Here is a 17,976-nt window from a genome sequence, read left to right as displayed (position 1 = left end):
TCTGATGATGCAATTAAGCTAGGTCTTCTAATTCTAATTATTTCTATCACTTATTAGGGTTTGAAGAATATCTTACCTCTTCTGTAAATGGAATGCAATAGATTGCAGCATATAATTTTGCAGCATTTAGAAGAAAACTGAAGTGCCTTTTGAAATTAAAAAAATAAAGTGTGAGTGTACAATTTCAAAGATGTTTAATTCATCAGAAACTATAACCTTTAAAATGTTGAAGATATGTAATGTTCAGGATTATGTTTTTTTTTTTTAATTAAGCAATGAAATTCTGGTCTAGACCAAGGCATTGCCAAAGCTATAAAAAAGAAAACATCAGATGTTTCTTTTCATAAGCACTATTATTCAGGTAGTGATCAAGACTACTCTGGGGAGAGAAGTGGCCAGAAGTAGAAAATTAAAGTATTGAAAGAAAATTCATTTTAATTCATAAGAAAATATTGCAAATTTGGCTTTAAAAGGTGTATAATAAGAACAAACTAAGCAAATGAGTGTGTTTAAAAACAAAAAAGGCAAGTTTTACAGAAGCAGCAGTCAGGGTAAGGTGACTAGAATAAGCACCAGAGGATAAAAACAAAGCACAGAGTTCCTTGTTGAAAGTGCTTAATTAAGCTAAGTGCTCGATTAAAACGTGCACATAAGTGAATGTGTGTGTTTATAATACAGATAGGATATACAGGTATTTACTCAAAGATCAACTCCTTTGAAAATTAATCTGAGAATATTTAGGGAGTTATTTAGTAGTAATCATTCTCCCCCATATAACCAAAGTTTCTTATATACTGAGTTCATTAAATAGGAGAACATTTGTTTTCATTTTACATTTTTTATGAATAAAGTCAAAGAGATGACACTTTGGTTGCACTTTAGGATAGATAAAACTAATGAGGTTATTTACCATGTAAACAAACAGATTCATCTATATGGGGAGAGAAGAACTGTGGCTGGCTTTCTTGGTCAAAATGCTATGTTAATTCTTAGATTAAGATGGATGCAATATTTTAACACATTTTTAAAATGTTTGAAGTTTTTACCCTGCAATGTAAACCTAAACAGTTAAGAAGTTTACAATGAAGGATGTATATAAAACTGGATATATATACTTACAAAGGTTCATTTAGATCAAATTTTAATGGAGAGGGGGGTCTCTTTGGTGACTGCCAAAACAAACCTAACAAAATAAAAGAATACATTATTTTCAATTTCAGCAGTCAATAATAAACTGCATTAAATTTCTTCTCAATACTTACTGCCATCTTTTAATTGTGTGTCCAGAGGGAAACAGTGAAGCAGCTGAAGAGCCTAAAGAAAAAAACTGAATTAAAAACAATCACTACTCATTATTAACTGAAGTAAAAAAAAAAAACAAACAAAAAACATAAAAAGATATACAGCGAAAGTCTCCCAATCACCCTGTACATTATCTGTCCATTCTCCTGTCACTGACCCCGACCATCACTTGGAATAACCTCTATTTTTTTTTATCATCACTTACATATATTTTTTTTGTATCTATGGCAAACATGAATAAAGATTATTTTATCCCTTTTAAACAGATGGTGGCATACTTTAGATCTCATTCTGTCCCTTTTGGAGAAGGAAATGCGAATCCACTCCAGTATTCTTGCCTGAAGAATCCCATGGACAGAGGAGCCTGCTGGGCTACAGTCCATAGGAGTCAGACATGACTGAGCACCTAAACAGCAAACTGCTCCTTTTGAAGAGCTAATTCTTAAACAAACAAACAAAAAAATCCAGTAAAAATACATTGCATTTTTTATTTTGAAATGATATGTTTGAGATTTGCTTCAAAACCATCCAGGGAGAGGGTATACTAGGTGGGATATACATGAAACAGGATTTCTATGAGTTCTGTGATTCTGTGCATGCATGCCCAGTCATGTCTGACTCTTTATGACCCCATGGACTGTAGCCTGCCAAGCTCCTTTGTTCATGGGATTTTCCAGGCGAGAATACTAGAGTGGGTTGCCATTTCTTCCTCCAGGGGATCTTCCCAACCCAGGGATAGAACTCACATCTCCTGAGTCTCCTGCATTGGTAGGCAGATTCTCTACCACTGAGCCACCTGGGGTTCTATGAGTTGGTAATTGTTAAACCTGGATGACAAATATATGAGGAGTACATGGGAGATTCATTACAAGCTACTTTCTCTATTATTTCTGTGGCTGAATTTTTCCATAATAGAAAAACTTAAAAAAACCTACAGACGATAAGGATGAAAAAAAAAAAGAGTTCTTTAGATTCTGAAACATGAGGTCACTGACAGTCATGGTAAGAGTAATTTCAATGGATGTGGGGAAAGAAGACACATATTGGATAGAGGTATGGCAAGTGAGTATAGACCACTTTTCCAATAAGCAGAGCAAAAAAAGGAAGTGAAAGCAGGGTTAAGTATAATTTAAAAAGTTTTAAAACAGATGAACTTATTTTACATTTCAACAGGTAAGAGCCTAAAAAGAGGGAGAGATGAAAGACAGTGATGGACACATTTCAGGAACTGTATGTAACTGGAGAAAGAATAACATCTAACATTTCACTAAATATTTATGGGCATTTATTTATGGGCCAGGTTCTATGCTAAATACTTTGCATGTATTAACTCACTTAATCCTCACCACTACACTATGAGTCAGGTACCAATTTATTACCCCCATTTTGCAATGAGGAAACAGATAAAATGTGATTATTAGATTTAGATGGAGAAGGCAAAATTTCTGATGTAATCTTTATTCTCTTGGTCTCTTGTTTTAATTTGAACAAAAAACTTCTTTTAAGACTGATTAAATGTATTCCTTCTCTAGAAGGAAATCTGTATTTTAAAACCCATTTTGTACACAGAAAGCCAAGAATTACTTAAATGCACAACTGACAAGCCAACGAGGAGAGTTTAAACACATTCTACCTAGTGACTCAGATGGTAAACAATCTGCCTGCAATGCAGGAGACCAGGGTTTGGTCCTTGGGCTGGGAAGGTCTCCTGGAGAAGGGAATGGTACCCACTCCAGCATTCCTGCCTGGAGAATTCCATGGACAGAGGAGTCTGGTAGCTACAGTCCATGGAATTACAAAGAGCTGGAACGACTTAGCGATTAACACTCTCACACTTGAATCAGTGACATTCAGCAAGAAATCGGTTGTGTGTCCATCATTTGTTCTCAGTTAACCTATTCATTTCTGGGAGGTGGGAGGGGGGTTCAGGATGGGGAACACATGTAAATCCATGGCTGACTCATGTCAATGTATGGCAAAAACCACTACAATATTGTAAAGGAATTAGACTCCAACTAATAAAAATAATTGGGGAAAAAAGAAAACCTTATTCATTTCTGAAAAGGTTCCCAAAACAAAGAGTAGACGTTTCAGGTCAATTAAATGAATGTCATAGCAATTAAATGAGCCAAGTTTAGACTTTTTCTAAATGTTTTACAGTATACACATACCTTATGGTTAAAATATTTTTCAAACTTTAATCTTGCTAATTCTACACACTGGGACCAATTTCTAGGTCTTCTGCTAAGTAACTTAATCACTTGAAAACAGCCTTCTAAACTGTGTCCAGTTTGTATCTTCTAGAATGAGGAAAAAACAAAACAAACACATGTCCAATTAATCACACAAATATACACATGCATTTCCCAGGAATTGTTAGCCAACTTTTGAAGTGCTAGCTCATGTGCCTTAATTCATTATTTTCATATTAAGCTCCCTGTCTCTGTCTTTCTCCTTTCCCTCTTTCTTTTCTTTTTTGGATGGGGAATGGGAAAAGACCGCATGTAAAATTTTAACTCTCTAATTGTTTCTTATCTCACAAGTCATCCTCATGTCTTGTTAGCTGTAAGTCAATATTATAAATGTACTTATTATAAGAAGGGCTATGAATAATATTTTACACTAAAAAGTTGGTCTTTTTAGTGCAGAATTGAAGGAAAGTAAGAAAGCAGTTTTGAAGCTGTCCTCACCATGAGACTAATAAAATCTGAAACCTCAGCCTATTTCTGAAATTTTCACTAGAACTTACCTCAGTTTTTTCCAAAGAGCTTAACAATCTTGTTTTATTATTTGTAGCTGTCTCATCATTATCATCACACCCTGTTAGGCTGAACCATATGAACTCCTGTTCTGTGAGTCAAACATGGTAAAATATTGGCAATTCCATATAGTTTGACCAAACTAAAAAAAGAAGGGTTATTTGTGACCTGCTAACTTCAGGATTCCTCAAATACTTCCTTACTATGTAAATAATAATGCATAATCTCTGTTTAAGAATGTAAAATAAATTATTTATAGGCAACTTGAAAGTAAGATTACAAAAAAAAGAGAAAGATTACAATGACAAAATGTGGGGGTTAGCAGATACAAACTATTATATACAGAATGTATAAACAACAAGGTCCTACTGTACAAAACAGGGAACTACATTCAATACCCTGTGATAAACCATAATGGAAAAGAATATGAAAAGGAATGTGTGTGTGTGTTTATTTGTATATATATAAAATTGAAGCATCTTACTATACTGCAGAAATTAACACTATACTGTAAATTAACTATACTTCAAAATAAAGTGTATTGATTTTTACCTGTAAGACTTCTTCTGCAGATGGATACGTTTGCCAAAATTTGTTAAACAATGAAGGCTTGTAGGAAAAGGAACTTTCAAACTATAACAGAAAAGAGGAAAAAAATATTATAAATAGGAGTCTGTTTAAAAGTTAGAAATACCATCTTTTCTATTTCAGAGAAAAATTTCTTATACAGTATCTTTATTACCTTATCTCTTGCCCATTGTATAGTGTGTTCAATAGCAGCTGGAAAGGATTTTAGGGTACAAAATGGTATTTCTTCTTCTGGGGGATCCCGCTAATTTATAAAATAAGACAACAGTTAGCAGCAATGACAATTTTTAATGGATTAAATTTACTTCAGTGTTTTAAGACCATTAAGAAATAAAATTCAAAAATGAAATAAATCCAACGTTTAAAAAATCTTTTTCCTAGGCATTAAGGGGAAATGCTGATTCTTCTGACACTCAACAGACTTGTTTATATGGCAAGGTAACAATAAACTCCTCTGGTATCATGTAGTACCATAACAGACTACCAAATATAATTATTTTATTTTTCTCAAAGCATCGAGGTGACATTTAAAAATTTATAACATTATTTATTTTGAAAAGTAATTAGAGAATTCCTAATACAGTGCTCAGCATACCATGAGTTTCTTTCTCCAAGGAGAACCAATATTTTCAAACAGGAATCATGTACTCTTGATGCTTGGCATGGTCTCTTACAGAAAGCATGTATTAAATAAATGACAGATGTCTTTGTTGTGTCTTGTGAAAATGAAGAAATCCACATTTATTACAGGGTACTTTTGTATGTTTAGTCTTATTGGCTTACTCAATCTAAAACAACTCACTTTGTCTCTTTTTACTTAGAGAATTTTTTTTTAATTGTAAAGATCTGTGCTGATTATTTTTTCTTTAATTTTTTATTTCATGGCTGTGCTGGGTCCAGCATGCAGGCTTTTTCTACTTGTAGCAGGAGGGGGCCCCTCTCTAGTTGCTCTGTGCAGGCTTCTCACTGAGGAGGCCTCTCTTGTTGCGCAGCACAGGCTCTAGGGCACACGGGCTTCAGCAGTAGTGGAGTACAGGTTCAGTAGCGGGCTCGTGGGCTCTAGAGAACGGGCTCAGTAGTTGTGGCACACAGGCTCTAATGCCCCATGGCATGTGGAATCTTCCCAGACCAGAGATCAAACCCATGTTCCCTGCCCTGGCAGATGGGCTGTTAACCACTGGACCACCAGGGAAGTCCTTACTTAGAGATTTGTATTTTACTTTGTTGATCTATAAAATACCACGAAATATTTTATAAGTCAAGAGGAAAGTCAGAAGGAACATTTAATTCTAGTTTTCCTGAATATGAAGGCACAGTCTATAAATATAGGAGAAGGTTTGGGAAAGATGTGGTAGTATGAGAGAATCAGGACTTTCAGAAATTTGCAACATCCCCTATTTTGAAACTCTTCCAGAATGACCCTGGCATATCATGATTTTCTCCATCTAATTTACTTCAAATCAAACTTATCAACTTTGTCTCTATTCATGTCTTTACCATATAAACTTCTGATTTTATGAGAGGGGAAAACAAATTTTATTAACATTTAAAAATTTTAATAAACCATATTGTATCCATTAAATAAAGGGAATGTTGATGCTTATAAAATAATATTCTTTCAATTTTACAAATAGGGCTGACCTTTTTAAAATTCTTTTTAAAGCCCACAATTATTTCCTAGACTAGTGATTTTTAAATTTAGTAGTATCTCAATATCACTTGTAGAGGTTAAAAAAAAAGTTACATCTATATCATTTATATAAAATATACAGCATAATGACTTGGTTCCTCATATGGAGAAACTGAGTCTTCAGTAAGATTCTGGGTGGGTCACTAAGGTTGTTAGAAACTAATCAAGCAGCAAAAAGAAACAGTAAACTCATAATAATAATATTCCAGAAAGACCAGAAACAAAATTCTGATTATTAAAAAAAATACATTTAGGGCTTCCAGGTGGCTCAGTGGTAAAGAACCCGCCTCCCAATGCAGGAGACACAGGTTCAATCCTTGGGCCAGGAAGATCACCTGCAGTAGGAAATGGCAACTCACTCCAGTATTCTTGCCTGGGAAATCCCATGGACAGAGGAGCCTGGTGGGCTACAGTCTATGGGGTAAGTAATAGAGTCAGACATGACTTAGCAAATAAAATAACAACAAGAAAGTAAGTTTAACTACATTTTTTAAAATGTCTACGCATATATGCACAAACATCATTGGCAGATCAAAATCAGACTAGATTAGGGATGCTTAACCAAATGTGCTGACTGATAAAGAGAAATTATGAGATAGAAAAGTGATGAGACATAAAGAGACATTTACTTAGAAAAACTGGTTCGCTTACATGACTATTGTAGGATTCGGTTAAATGAGGTACAATGACTTCAGTGTGTCCCTTGGTGCCCATCGTCCCAGAATCTAAGAGGGGCCGCAGATTCGCTAAGCATCGGCTACATGAAAAGAAGGTAGGTAACAAACACAGAAGTTAGTTAAGCAGTGGACATTCTACCAATGTTTACTGACCATTATACATGCGGATCACTTCTCGGATATAATATTTTAGCAAACAGATACATTACCACCAAAAACCCATTTATTATTTCCATCCACTTCCTCCCATAAACTTTGTTGCTCAGTGTAGCAATTTTTGCCTCTACCTTCTATTACCAAAATTTAGTAGTTTAAGAAGAAGATATATTGTATTTATCTTGTTCTAAAATGCCTACAAAATTGTGCTCTTATTTTTTTTCTTCTGGGTTAACTCTTAATTAATGTATTACTCTTTCTTCTCTTGCTTTCTATTTCTTCTTTGGTTACTTTCTGTATTTTTTGACTCTCTCTCTATAACTATATATATATATATAAAACTCTCTCTATATATCTACCTTACTATGGGCTTCCCTGGTGGCTCAGTGGTAAAGAATCTGCCTGCAATGCAGGAGCCAAAGGTTCTATTCCTGGGTCAGGAAGATCCCCTAGAGAAGGGCATGGTAACCCACTCCAGTACTCTTGCCTGGAAAATCCCAGACAGAGGAGCCTGGCAGGCTACAGTCCGTAGCGTTGCAAAGAGTTGGGACACAAGTGAAGCGACTGAGCACAAAGGCACCTTACTATATCTTTTCAACATTTTCTTTATCCCAAACCTTCTTTCTAAAGAGTTACAATACCTATATTCTGTATACGTGCATTTCTTAAAGTTTCTTTTTGTTTTTTGCTGGTCAAGATTACAAACTTTCCACTATACTCTCAACTGGTAAATATTCCTGCTAATAAATCTGCTCTAGCACTCTAACATTAAAGAATCATATAAGCATGTAAGAAAAGATTATATAAGGTGTGTATATCACAGTCATTTATTCATCTACTTATTTAATAAATATTTACTGAATGACATCATGTATTGGGCACTGAAGATAGTGTGATGGGAAAATAAATAACTGAATAAATGATTTAGTGAGGAAACAAACATTAAATAAATATGCACATCAATAAAAATAAGTGCTATGAAGGAAGAAAACAGTACTGTGAAAGATTATCAGAGAAGGATCTAATTTAGAATTTAGGAGTTAAAGAAAGTCTGTTTCAATAAAGACACTCAGGCTGAAACTAAAAGGATGAGGGGAAAAAAACTAAAGGAAGTGAAGAGCAAGTAGGTAGATTTGGGGTTGAGTTTTAGAATATAAACACAATTTCTTGAGACTGAAGGACAGTGTCTGCAAGCCCCTGAGGTGAAATGTGTTAGATGTTCCCCTGTAAGAATTGAAAGAAAGAAAGTGTAGCTAGAATAAGGAAAGTCAGGGAAAAATAGCAAATTAAGCTGGAGTCATGGGCAGGTGGCAGATACTCTATGAAAAAAATTTAGGTTATTTTAAAGACTTAAAATTTTACCCTATCTATAGTGGAAATCATCATCAGTTTTGGGTTCAAGAACTATAATAGGAATGTAAAGAATAATCAGAAAATTCAGTAATTGTTCAATAAATAGGTATAAAAAATGAAGTAAAAACAAAACAAAGACAATTTCTATGAACCTGAATTTTAAGAACATACCTGTCTACATATCTCCTGGCTTCCACATTATCTAATGCTGTAATAATTATATCCTGCTTAGTATAGAACTCATCATTGTAAATTGCCTCAGTGGCTGAACATACTTTGTTCAAATGTGCATCTATCTTTAACTGAGGATTTATTTTCAGGGTTGCATCAGCAGCAGTATAGCTTTTAGGCTTCTAAACAACATATAAAAACAGAGGAAATAAATGTTAACAGGAAAAATAGACCATGACTGAACATATACAATTTACATATGAAGAATAATGTAATGAGATTGACTGTCATTTTTAGTTTGTGAAAATTATATTTGTTGTGGTCATGCTACATTTAATATTGCATATTAGAATTAATAATTCACACATTATTATAAAAAATATAAACAACCTATATTTTATAGTTATGTGCTTTAGAATTCTTAAAATATTAGTTACAAGTCCAATTAAACGAACATTTTTCTCCATTAATGAGGTATGAATTGGTTAAGAGCCTACAAAAAGTTGAGAACACATTCAGCAAAATATCAGAAACGTAAGTTCTGCAGAAAATGAGCTCAGAGGTATGGTAATTCAACATTTTGGTACTAAAATCTTTCAAAAAAATTTACCATTTCTGGATGGATATATTTAAGAAATTATTTGTTTCAGTTTTATAAAAAGATTACACATTCTTTTCTTAAAGATTTAATGATCATTTTTAAAATCTCTGGTGTCATTTCAAGTGTTACATACAAACTGTAAACATTAGAAGCTTAAAGCAAAGAGGCCTTAATAGTTCTTCTATAAGTAAAATGCACAAAGTTCAGTGAGTGAATATCATGACATAAATTTTAGTTCATTAAAGACCCTGTTACTTAGTTCTTTATATTTGGATAGGTGCGCCATTTAGTTAACTATGCCACTTATACAACTATATGAAAGTATGCTTTACCTTTTTGTTTATGATATTTCTAAGCTTATTTACTAAGATTCTCAAGGAGTTGTAAAACAATAAAGTGAAAAAACATTTCTAAAGTCAGAGCAAAGTTACTTGACTGTTTCTTTTCCTAACAAATATTTTGACCTCTATAAAAAAGACAGAAAATAAGCATTGGTTTATAATCAAAATGGATTGTTAAATAATCAAACAAGATCAAAAGAGCAAAAAATTCTCAAAGTTTATCTGTTTTATGATAAAATTAAAAAAAAAAAAGACAGTGTCAAATCTGTCACCTATAAAAAACTTCAAATTAGGCAACCTGTTTTTATATCTTTAGATGTTTCTAAAGTTAAATACATGATACATCTTGATTATAAAATGACAAAAATATTGCCCATGATTCACAACTCAGATTTTAACAACCAGAATCAACACAAAAATAATTTTTATATTAAAATAAAATTATGTATTTTCCCTATGTCATTCCCATTATTTGATAATTTGAGAGATTCTAATAAAATAAAGATACTATGCTTGTTCAAGCACCATTTTCTATTTTTCTATTTAACACAATAGAGGATTTAAATTTGAATCAGTATAACAACACACCTGTATGTGATGAGGACGAAATAGGAACTGTCTATTCAAGTTGGATTTTTCTATCAAGTCAGGATCTGTTACTGTAACCTAATATCAAAGAAAAAAAATGCCTGAAATTACATAAGAGATAAGTTTAAATTGACTTCGCTTTCCTGTGAATGACTAACACCCACAAGTTATAAATCATTTTGGCTGGTGAAAGTTATAATAAAAAATACTCAAAACTGGTTACCAATACTACTGTTTTTATACTTACATTTAAAGATGATATTTAGCATAAGAATATGTCAAACAAAATAGCTGAAACCAATCACAGATCCGGATCAAAACTACTTTTTCCTTCATAACAAAATAGAGGCTAAATATCACTATCACATTTTAGAAATACGTAATGGGTTAGTTATAGAAGAGTCAGCTCTTTTTTCTATACATGTTTATTCTCAATCTTGATTGAAAAGAACACTTACATGTTTCAATTTGAAAGGAACTCTTGCTAAAGCAGAGGTATCCAAACTACAGTGCAGGCGGCTGTTTTTGTAAGTAATTTTTACTGGAACACTGTCACACCATTTGTTTAAGTATTGGTTATGGCTGTATTTATACTGCAGTGGCAGAGCTCAGTAGCTATGACAGACTTAACATCCACAAACCTGGAACAGTTACAGTCTGGTTAAGAAAAAATTTGCATACCTCCATTTGAAAGGATGCAAGATGAAAGTAAACAGAGCGAAGACAATTTAAAAAGTAGTCATAATGCATTTGTCACTTAAGCTAGTATTTGTAGATTTCACTAGAGGCAGTACTTCTCAGAGTGTGTTCCAGCTGTTAGATGTTTACTGGTATTCACAAACACATTTTCTTTTAGCTGCTATTTCCCTGATATACACAGATTTTTGCTTTCAATAGTTCTATGTTATTATGTGTTAGGTGTTTCCTTGAAATAGGAGGAAAAAAAGCACAGAAAATGTCTTTTAACAGAAAGCTTAACCATAATTAATAATTATATATATAATAATTCTAATTATTGTGATTACTGATTAAAAGGCTTTTTCTGCCATTTCCCCCAACCCCACTTTTTAATCCACCCTCAGTTTTTCTGTTTGTTTGTTTTCTACTGAATTGATCAAGTATTCTTGACCTGAACCCTACTTTAACCCCTCACAAACTGGTATGGAAGTTAAATCTCTGTTTTTATGCAATGATATTAAAAATTTTAACGTGTACATGTAACTTAAGATCTAAAATGAAACTCTCCATTTCCTCTAGAACAATGGAGGATATCTGAACTCTCCCCTCTATTTTCTGTGATATCAAGGAACATTTTACTTATTTTTAATCATCTCATTCCAAAATGTCAACATTTTAATTAAAGGTTTTAAAAAATCAATGCTTATCTAAACCTAAGACTGTTGTCAAATGCCTCTACTTACCCTTGCTTCACACACTGCCTGAATTAATCCCATAGTTAGCTCATTCACTGAGAACTAGCTAGCAATAATCTTTCATCATTTTACTTGTCAGTTAACTTTATTTCTATCAAAAGATAATTTAGTTGGGTATAGAAATCCAGGTTGATAATCACTTGTACTATGAAGATATGCTTCCCTATCTTCAGGTGTGTACTCATTGCTGGTTAAGAAGTCTACCAAGTAATCATTTTTTGTAATCTTTTCCATTTCTGCATTTGATTTGTTTGGGATTAATTTAGCTTTTTAATCAGAACACACTTGTCTCTTCAATTCTGGAAACTTCTGTCATTATCCTTACTTTTTCCTTATCTTTACTCTCTCTGGAAATTTTACATTTATGTTAGACTATGCAAATGTATCCTCTTTCATTAAAAAGGAAGAAGACTCTCTCTACACTACATTCTAGGTATTTATCTCTTAGTCATCAGTTCTCACTTCAGCTACATTTGAATTTTAAGTTCACTGACTATACAGAAATTCTTCCTTGGCTTTTGGTAAAAACTGCCTTCCCCGCCCTCATGTTTTCATTACTCCTTCTATGTCTTTGGTCATTTTTAACTTTACAGTCTGTCTGTTATACTATCTGTAGCACTTCTATTATCTGTATTTCTTGGAGAGCAAATTCTTCCATTTTCACTGGCTGATTCTTTCAGGTGGAGGGCTTCCCTAGTGGCTCAGCTGGTAAAGAATCCGCCTGCAATGCAGGAGACCTGACTTTGATCCCTGGGTTGGGAAGATCCCCTGGAGAAGGGAAGGCCACCCACTCAGTATTCTGCCCTGGAGAATTCCATGGACTACATACTCCACGGGTCACAGAGGAGGACATGACTGAGTGACTTTCACTTTTCAGAATCTACAGATTTGTCATTTTCCATTGTGGATTGTCTTGAATGGATGTTGATTTTGCTGTATAGTCCTATGTACGCTCAGCGTGTCTATCACCATAATGCAGTTTTGCCCTTGTTTAATCTAGAGGTTTCAACAGCCCCAAATTTGTTATATTCTTTTATCTGCTTGAAATTTTTATATGATAAAATTTTGGACCCATACACCAGCATGGTGCATGCTGAGTTGCAATTTCTCACAAATGACTTCCCTTTCTATTAATAGTTAATGTACTAGAACACTTTTGAATTACCACAGCTTTTAGTTCAGTGACTAATTTCCCTCTTGGTTCCTGGAACCACAGGATTTCTCTTTACTTCCTCCTAGTTAAGTTTGGATACACATGTAAATATTTTGTAAAAGAATAATTTATATAGTAAGAATAATTTATATAGTATTTGCAGTAGGTTCAAGACTGCCCCTTTAAAACTTGTTTTGTTACTTGAAGTAAGTTGGTTTATTTACTACAGCTCTTTTCCTGACTTAAATGCTGATATGTGTTATGAATCTCTAAGGAGTAAAGTAGGTGTTATTCAAACTTATGCAAACAAAGAATTTTTTTTTGTTTTTTAGAAATATTTTAAAAGTCAGCAGAACTAATAGTGGTTTGTGGAAAGCAATTTAGGAAATGTTCAGCAAGAATGCTGTGTGGATCACAACCAACTGTGGAAAAATCTTAAAGAGATGGGAATACCAGACCACCTGACCTGCCTCCTGAGAAATTTGTATGCAGGTCAAGAAGCAACAGTTAGAACTGGACATGGAACAACAGGCTGGTTACAAATCAAGAAAGTAGTATGTCAAGACTGTATACTGTCACCTGCTTGTTTAACTTATATGCAGAGTATATCATGAGAAATGCTGGGCTGGATGAGATATAAGCTGGAATCAAGATTGCCGGGAGAAATATCAGTAACCTCAGATACGCAGATGACACCACCCTCATGGCAGAAAGGGAAAAACTAAACAGCCTCTTGATGAAAGTGAAAGAGGAGAGTGAAAAAGTTGGCTTAAAGCTCAACATTCAGAAAACTAAGATCATGGGATCCGGTTCCATCACTTCATGGCAAATAGACGGGGAAACAATGGAAACAGTGACAGACTTAATTGTTTTGGGTTCCAAAATCACTGCAGATGGTGACTACAGCCATGAAATTAAAAGACGCTTGCTCCTTGGAAGGAAAATTATGACCAACCTAGACAGCATATTAAAAAACAGAGACATTCTTTGTCAACAAAGGTCCGTCTATTCAAGGCTATGGTTTTTCCTGTAGTCATGTATGGATGGACTATAAGGAAAGCTGAGTGCAGAAGAATTGATGCTTTTGAACTATGGAGCTGAGGAAGACTCTTGAGACTCCTTTGGACTGCAAGGAGATCCAACCAGTCTATTCTAAAGGAAATCATTATTCATTGGAATATTCACTGGAATGACTGATGCTGGAGCTGAAACTCCCAATACTTTGGCCACCTGATGCAAAGAACTGACTCATTTGTAAAGACCCTGATGCTGGGAAAGTTTGAAGGTGGGAGGAGAAAGGGATGACAGAGGATGAGATGCTTGGATGGCATCACCGACTTGATGGGCATGAGTTTGAGTCAGCTCTGGGAGTTGGTGATGGACAGAGAAGCCTGGCAGGCTGTAGTCCATGGGGTTGCAAAGATTCGGACATGACTGAGCGACTGAACTGAACTAGCAAGAAAATATAACTGTAGGAGATCTGCCTATGAGTGTAATAGCAAGCTTAGTAAACTATAAAACATGAACTATTCCACAAATTTTAGTCATTTAATTACTATTAAGCATCATGGTAAATCTATGACATCACTACTGCAAGTACTACTACATCTTAAAGGCAAGCAGTATCAATGAAATATATTTTTTTTTAAATATATGACATGGTTTTCCAATTAACTCACATTTATCATCTTAATTTATGTTGTATACCAATGTTTATATTACTCATTCTTCTTTTGATCACCAATTGAAACAATATCTGAGTACTCTGCCACTTTCTAATGTTAACTTGTCTCATCTTAAATATTTATTTAATAAGAAGTAGTATCTAATGAAATAACAATATTAATGTGCTTTTTTATTTGAAAAGCCCATTCATATTTGATCTTCATAATTATGAGGCAAGTAGTACAATAACAGTTTCACAGTAAATCAAGAAAGAAAGTGAGGAGCAGAAAACTCAAGTAATTTGCCACAAAGTTACATGAATTGTGAAAAATGGTCAGGGTAGACTCATCCAATTTGTAGCCTAATGCCCTACCCTCAAAAATCAATGCTTTGGATCCAGGCAGTCAAATATGATTCAAAAATGGGCAGCCAGAGAAATATAACCTTTTAAGTCTCAAGGATTTATATCTTACCATTCCCTTCTCTTTGCCTGTGCCAACACCAAGCAAAGCAAAATTTTTTAACATTTCACAGCCTATGGCTCCACATCCTACCTGTGGAGAAGAAAAAATTTATCAGATTAAATAATATTAAAACTTCTACTTACTAAAGAGCAATTTCATCTTAATTTTCCTCAAATGCTGTTATGATAACATACTTTTAAAAATAATGTGAATATTAAAAATAATTTTTAAATTATTTTATTTTAAACTATTTAATGGTTCATGGTATCATGAATGTCTCAGCTAAGGAAAAAAATGTATAAATCATAGAAGGAAAAGCATAGTATTTATAATTCTTTTAAACAGAAGACATTTTAATATTCCAAACAAAAGCCAAAGATTGAACTCATTTTTTTATATAAGATGGAAATAGCCAGCATGAAAGAGTGTAACATTCTAATTAAAAAGATTACTTGTTTGCAGAGAATTTTCTAAATTCATTTGATGAATATAACTATTCTAAGACTTTTAAATAAAAACTAACAATAGTTCTACATGTAAGTAAAAGCTCAGCAATAACTGATTTTCAAAATGTTACTTAAAAAAGGAATATTAAAAATCAGCAGTATTTTCAGGACCGATTATAATAGTTACGGCAGGAGAAGTTTTATGCTACTGAAGAGCTTCCCTGCCCAATGCACTAAGACACTTAAGAAAGATCTACCTACATACTTTTATATTTGACAAGAAAAAACAGAGAACCTCCAACCCCCCACAATTTGTAATGTATTTCTAGAAAATCATTTCATGTTCAAAACTATTATACTTTAATTTTACATGTATTAATTCTTTCGGTGATGGGTTGGCAAACTCTTTCTATAAAGGGCCAGACGGTGAGTGTTTTCAGCTTTGTAGGCCATATGGTCTTTGTTACAATGACAGAACTGCCACTATTAAACTATAAAGAAGCCATAGGCAACATATGAATACATGGACTTAGCTGTGTTCTCATGAGACTTTATAAAAACAGGCAGTAGGATGGATTTGGCCTGTAAGCCACAGTTTATAAATTCCTGTTTTAAACATTTCCTGAATATCTTCTGTATTATTTAGAAATGGTACTCCTTTAACAAATTAATTTGAAGCACTATAGCAGTTTGACTGTACTATTTATTTTCATCATTATTCCCACTTACTAAAAAGATATTCAAATTTTGTAGCTTCTGACATAAAGTGTCTCCAATGCAGGCTCGTAAGGCATCATATCTATCTCCTCTGGAGAAAACAACACAAACCAAGAAAATAGAAAGGCATAAAAAAATTAAGATTAGTTTCATTACTGCTGGTACCAATTTAATGTTTTACTTTAAGTAGAATACTCTTCTTCCAAACTAACAGATAATTAATTTTATTTGAAAAAGGAAAAAACCTCATAAAGAAACAGGTTTTTCTTTTTTCCATTTGACTAACATAAATCCAAATGACTTGAATGAAGGTGACTTTAGTTTATCTAGAAAAACATTTTTAAGGCAGGGATTTTACAAAGGTTCATAGAGAAGACTATGAATGGGCTTTGAAGTTGTTAACCCACTTAAATTGAAAGCAGAACTTTCAGATACATGTATTTTTTGGAGAAAGAATTTATAAGCTTTGATCAGATTCTCAAAGAGATCTGTGACCCAAATAAGTGAAGACTGACTGACATAAATAAAAGATGCAGGTATCAACTGTTTTCATCTAAAATCAGAATGGTGTTTTGAAACTTAACCACTCTCATGATACACAATTTAAAACTTCATATTCAATATTAATAAAATGTCTAAGAGATACTGCATTATTATGACACAATTTATACATGCAGAGGAGAAAAGACTGCAGAAGTGAGTGAATTAGGAGAAAATACACCTAAAACAAATCCATGTTTATACAAAAATTCTTTAATTTTGGTGCTGCTTATAAATATACAACTAAGGAAAAAGCAAAAAAATGTCAGTATTACCGTGGGAGAAATTCTTCTCGTTCAGGTTTGCTGAGGGATTCGACAAGATCTGCTGCTTCAATGTATAACTTAAAGTAGAATATAAAAACACAGCTTACTATGTAGAAAACTAAACTGCTAGAAAAAGTAATTCTCTTCTGTAGTATGGTTAAATCTGGAGGAATTATAAAAAGATAATATTTGATTCAGGTCATTTTAGCCATCTTACAGATGATATATCTTAATCTTAAACAAAAGGAAATTTCACCTCCAAATCTATTTTCTATAACTACCTAAAAACTCAGGAAGCATCATTCAGTTTCAACTACATTTGAATAAATAATTTGATTACTTTGATAGGAAAGTACCTATCCTGTATTATTTTCGAACTCGGGTATATTGTATTCGCTTTTAATTACTACACATACTAAGAGGAAGTGGTCTATGGAGCCACAATCTCAGCATCTAAAATAACATCAAACAGAATTAGTTTAAGTTAATGAAAAAAATCACTCAACCTCACTCCAATTTTCATTTTAAGTAACTTATATGGCTAAATTTGAAAGTGATCATGAACACAAATAAATGATTATTTATTTAAAGATTGACTACATTAATAACACAATTTACATTCCCTATGCTGTTAACAAAATTATACCTAAACCACTCTTACCACTGAATTTGTACTGTGTTAAACCAAATAATTCACCAGCAAAATAGCATTACTTAATAGCATTTGTCAAATTTAAATTATAAATTTACAAATTTTAATTATTAAAACTAAATTTAAAACTTTTAAAAACAATATGTTCAAAGTTTTTAAAAAACTAAAGGGCCTGAAGAATCTCCATTGATATACTGTTGCCAATTATTCTTTCTGGTAACAGAAACCAAGGGTTTTCCATCTTGTGATGTTTTTACCCTATACAGTTCTCAAACTTTTATCATTCCTATGCTTTCTACCTTCAGAAATTTATACTTAGATGCTAGGGAATCTGAAGATTCATGATGCCAATGTAACTCCATGGAACAGTTCAAGAGTCCTGAAAGTGCATGACTGCTAAGCTAACAGTAGTGG

General features: G+C 33.3%; 1 protein-coding gene across 1 annotated transcript in view; it reads right to left on the bottom strand.

Moving 5' to 3' along the window:
* The window catches only part of UBA6 (ubiquitin like modifier activating enzyme 6), a 79,911-nt gene that overhangs the window by 13,833 nt on the left and 48,102 nt on the right, over nucleotides 1-17,976 (bottom strand). Inside the window, exons 15-26 of the mRNA XM_043906629.1 lie at nucleotides 16,920-16,987; nucleotides 16,117-16,195; nucleotides 14,951-15,031; nucleotides 10,227-10,304; nucleotides 8,697-8,878; nucleotides 6,991-7,096; nucleotides 4,804-4,893; nucleotides 4,614-4,694; nucleotides 3,474-3,602; nucleotides 1,263-1,314; nucleotides 1,120-1,183; nucleotides 77-146 (exon numbers count right to left, since the gene is read on the bottom strand). Of these exons, the coding sequence (XP_043762564.1) occupies nucleotides 77-146; nucleotides 1,120-1,183; nucleotides 1,263-1,314; nucleotides 3,474-3,602; nucleotides 4,614-4,694; nucleotides 4,804-4,893; nucleotides 6,991-7,096; nucleotides 8,697-8,878; nucleotides 10,227-10,304; nucleotides 14,951-15,031; nucleotides 16,117-16,195; nucleotides 16,920-16,987 (1,080 nt within the window). The remainder of the gene's footprint in view (nucleotides 1-76; nucleotides 147-1,119; nucleotides 1,184-1,262; nucleotides 1,315-3,473; nucleotides 3,603-4,613; nucleotides 4,695-4,803; nucleotides 4,894-6,990; nucleotides 7,097-8,696; nucleotides 8,879-10,226; nucleotides 10,305-14,950; nucleotides 15,032-16,116; nucleotides 16,196-16,919; nucleotides 16,988-17,976) is intronic.

Source organism: Cervus elaphus, chromosome 6, assembly GCF_910594005.1.
Source record: "Cervus elaphus chromosome 6, mCerEla1.1, whole genome shotgun sequence".
Taxonomy (NCBI): domain Eukaryota; kingdom Metazoa; phylum Chordata; class Mammalia; order Artiodactyla; family Cervidae; genus Cervus; species Cervus elaphus.
The sequence above is the reverse complement of the archived record's forward strand: the minus strand, read 5'-3'. Positions and strand labels throughout refer to the sequence as shown.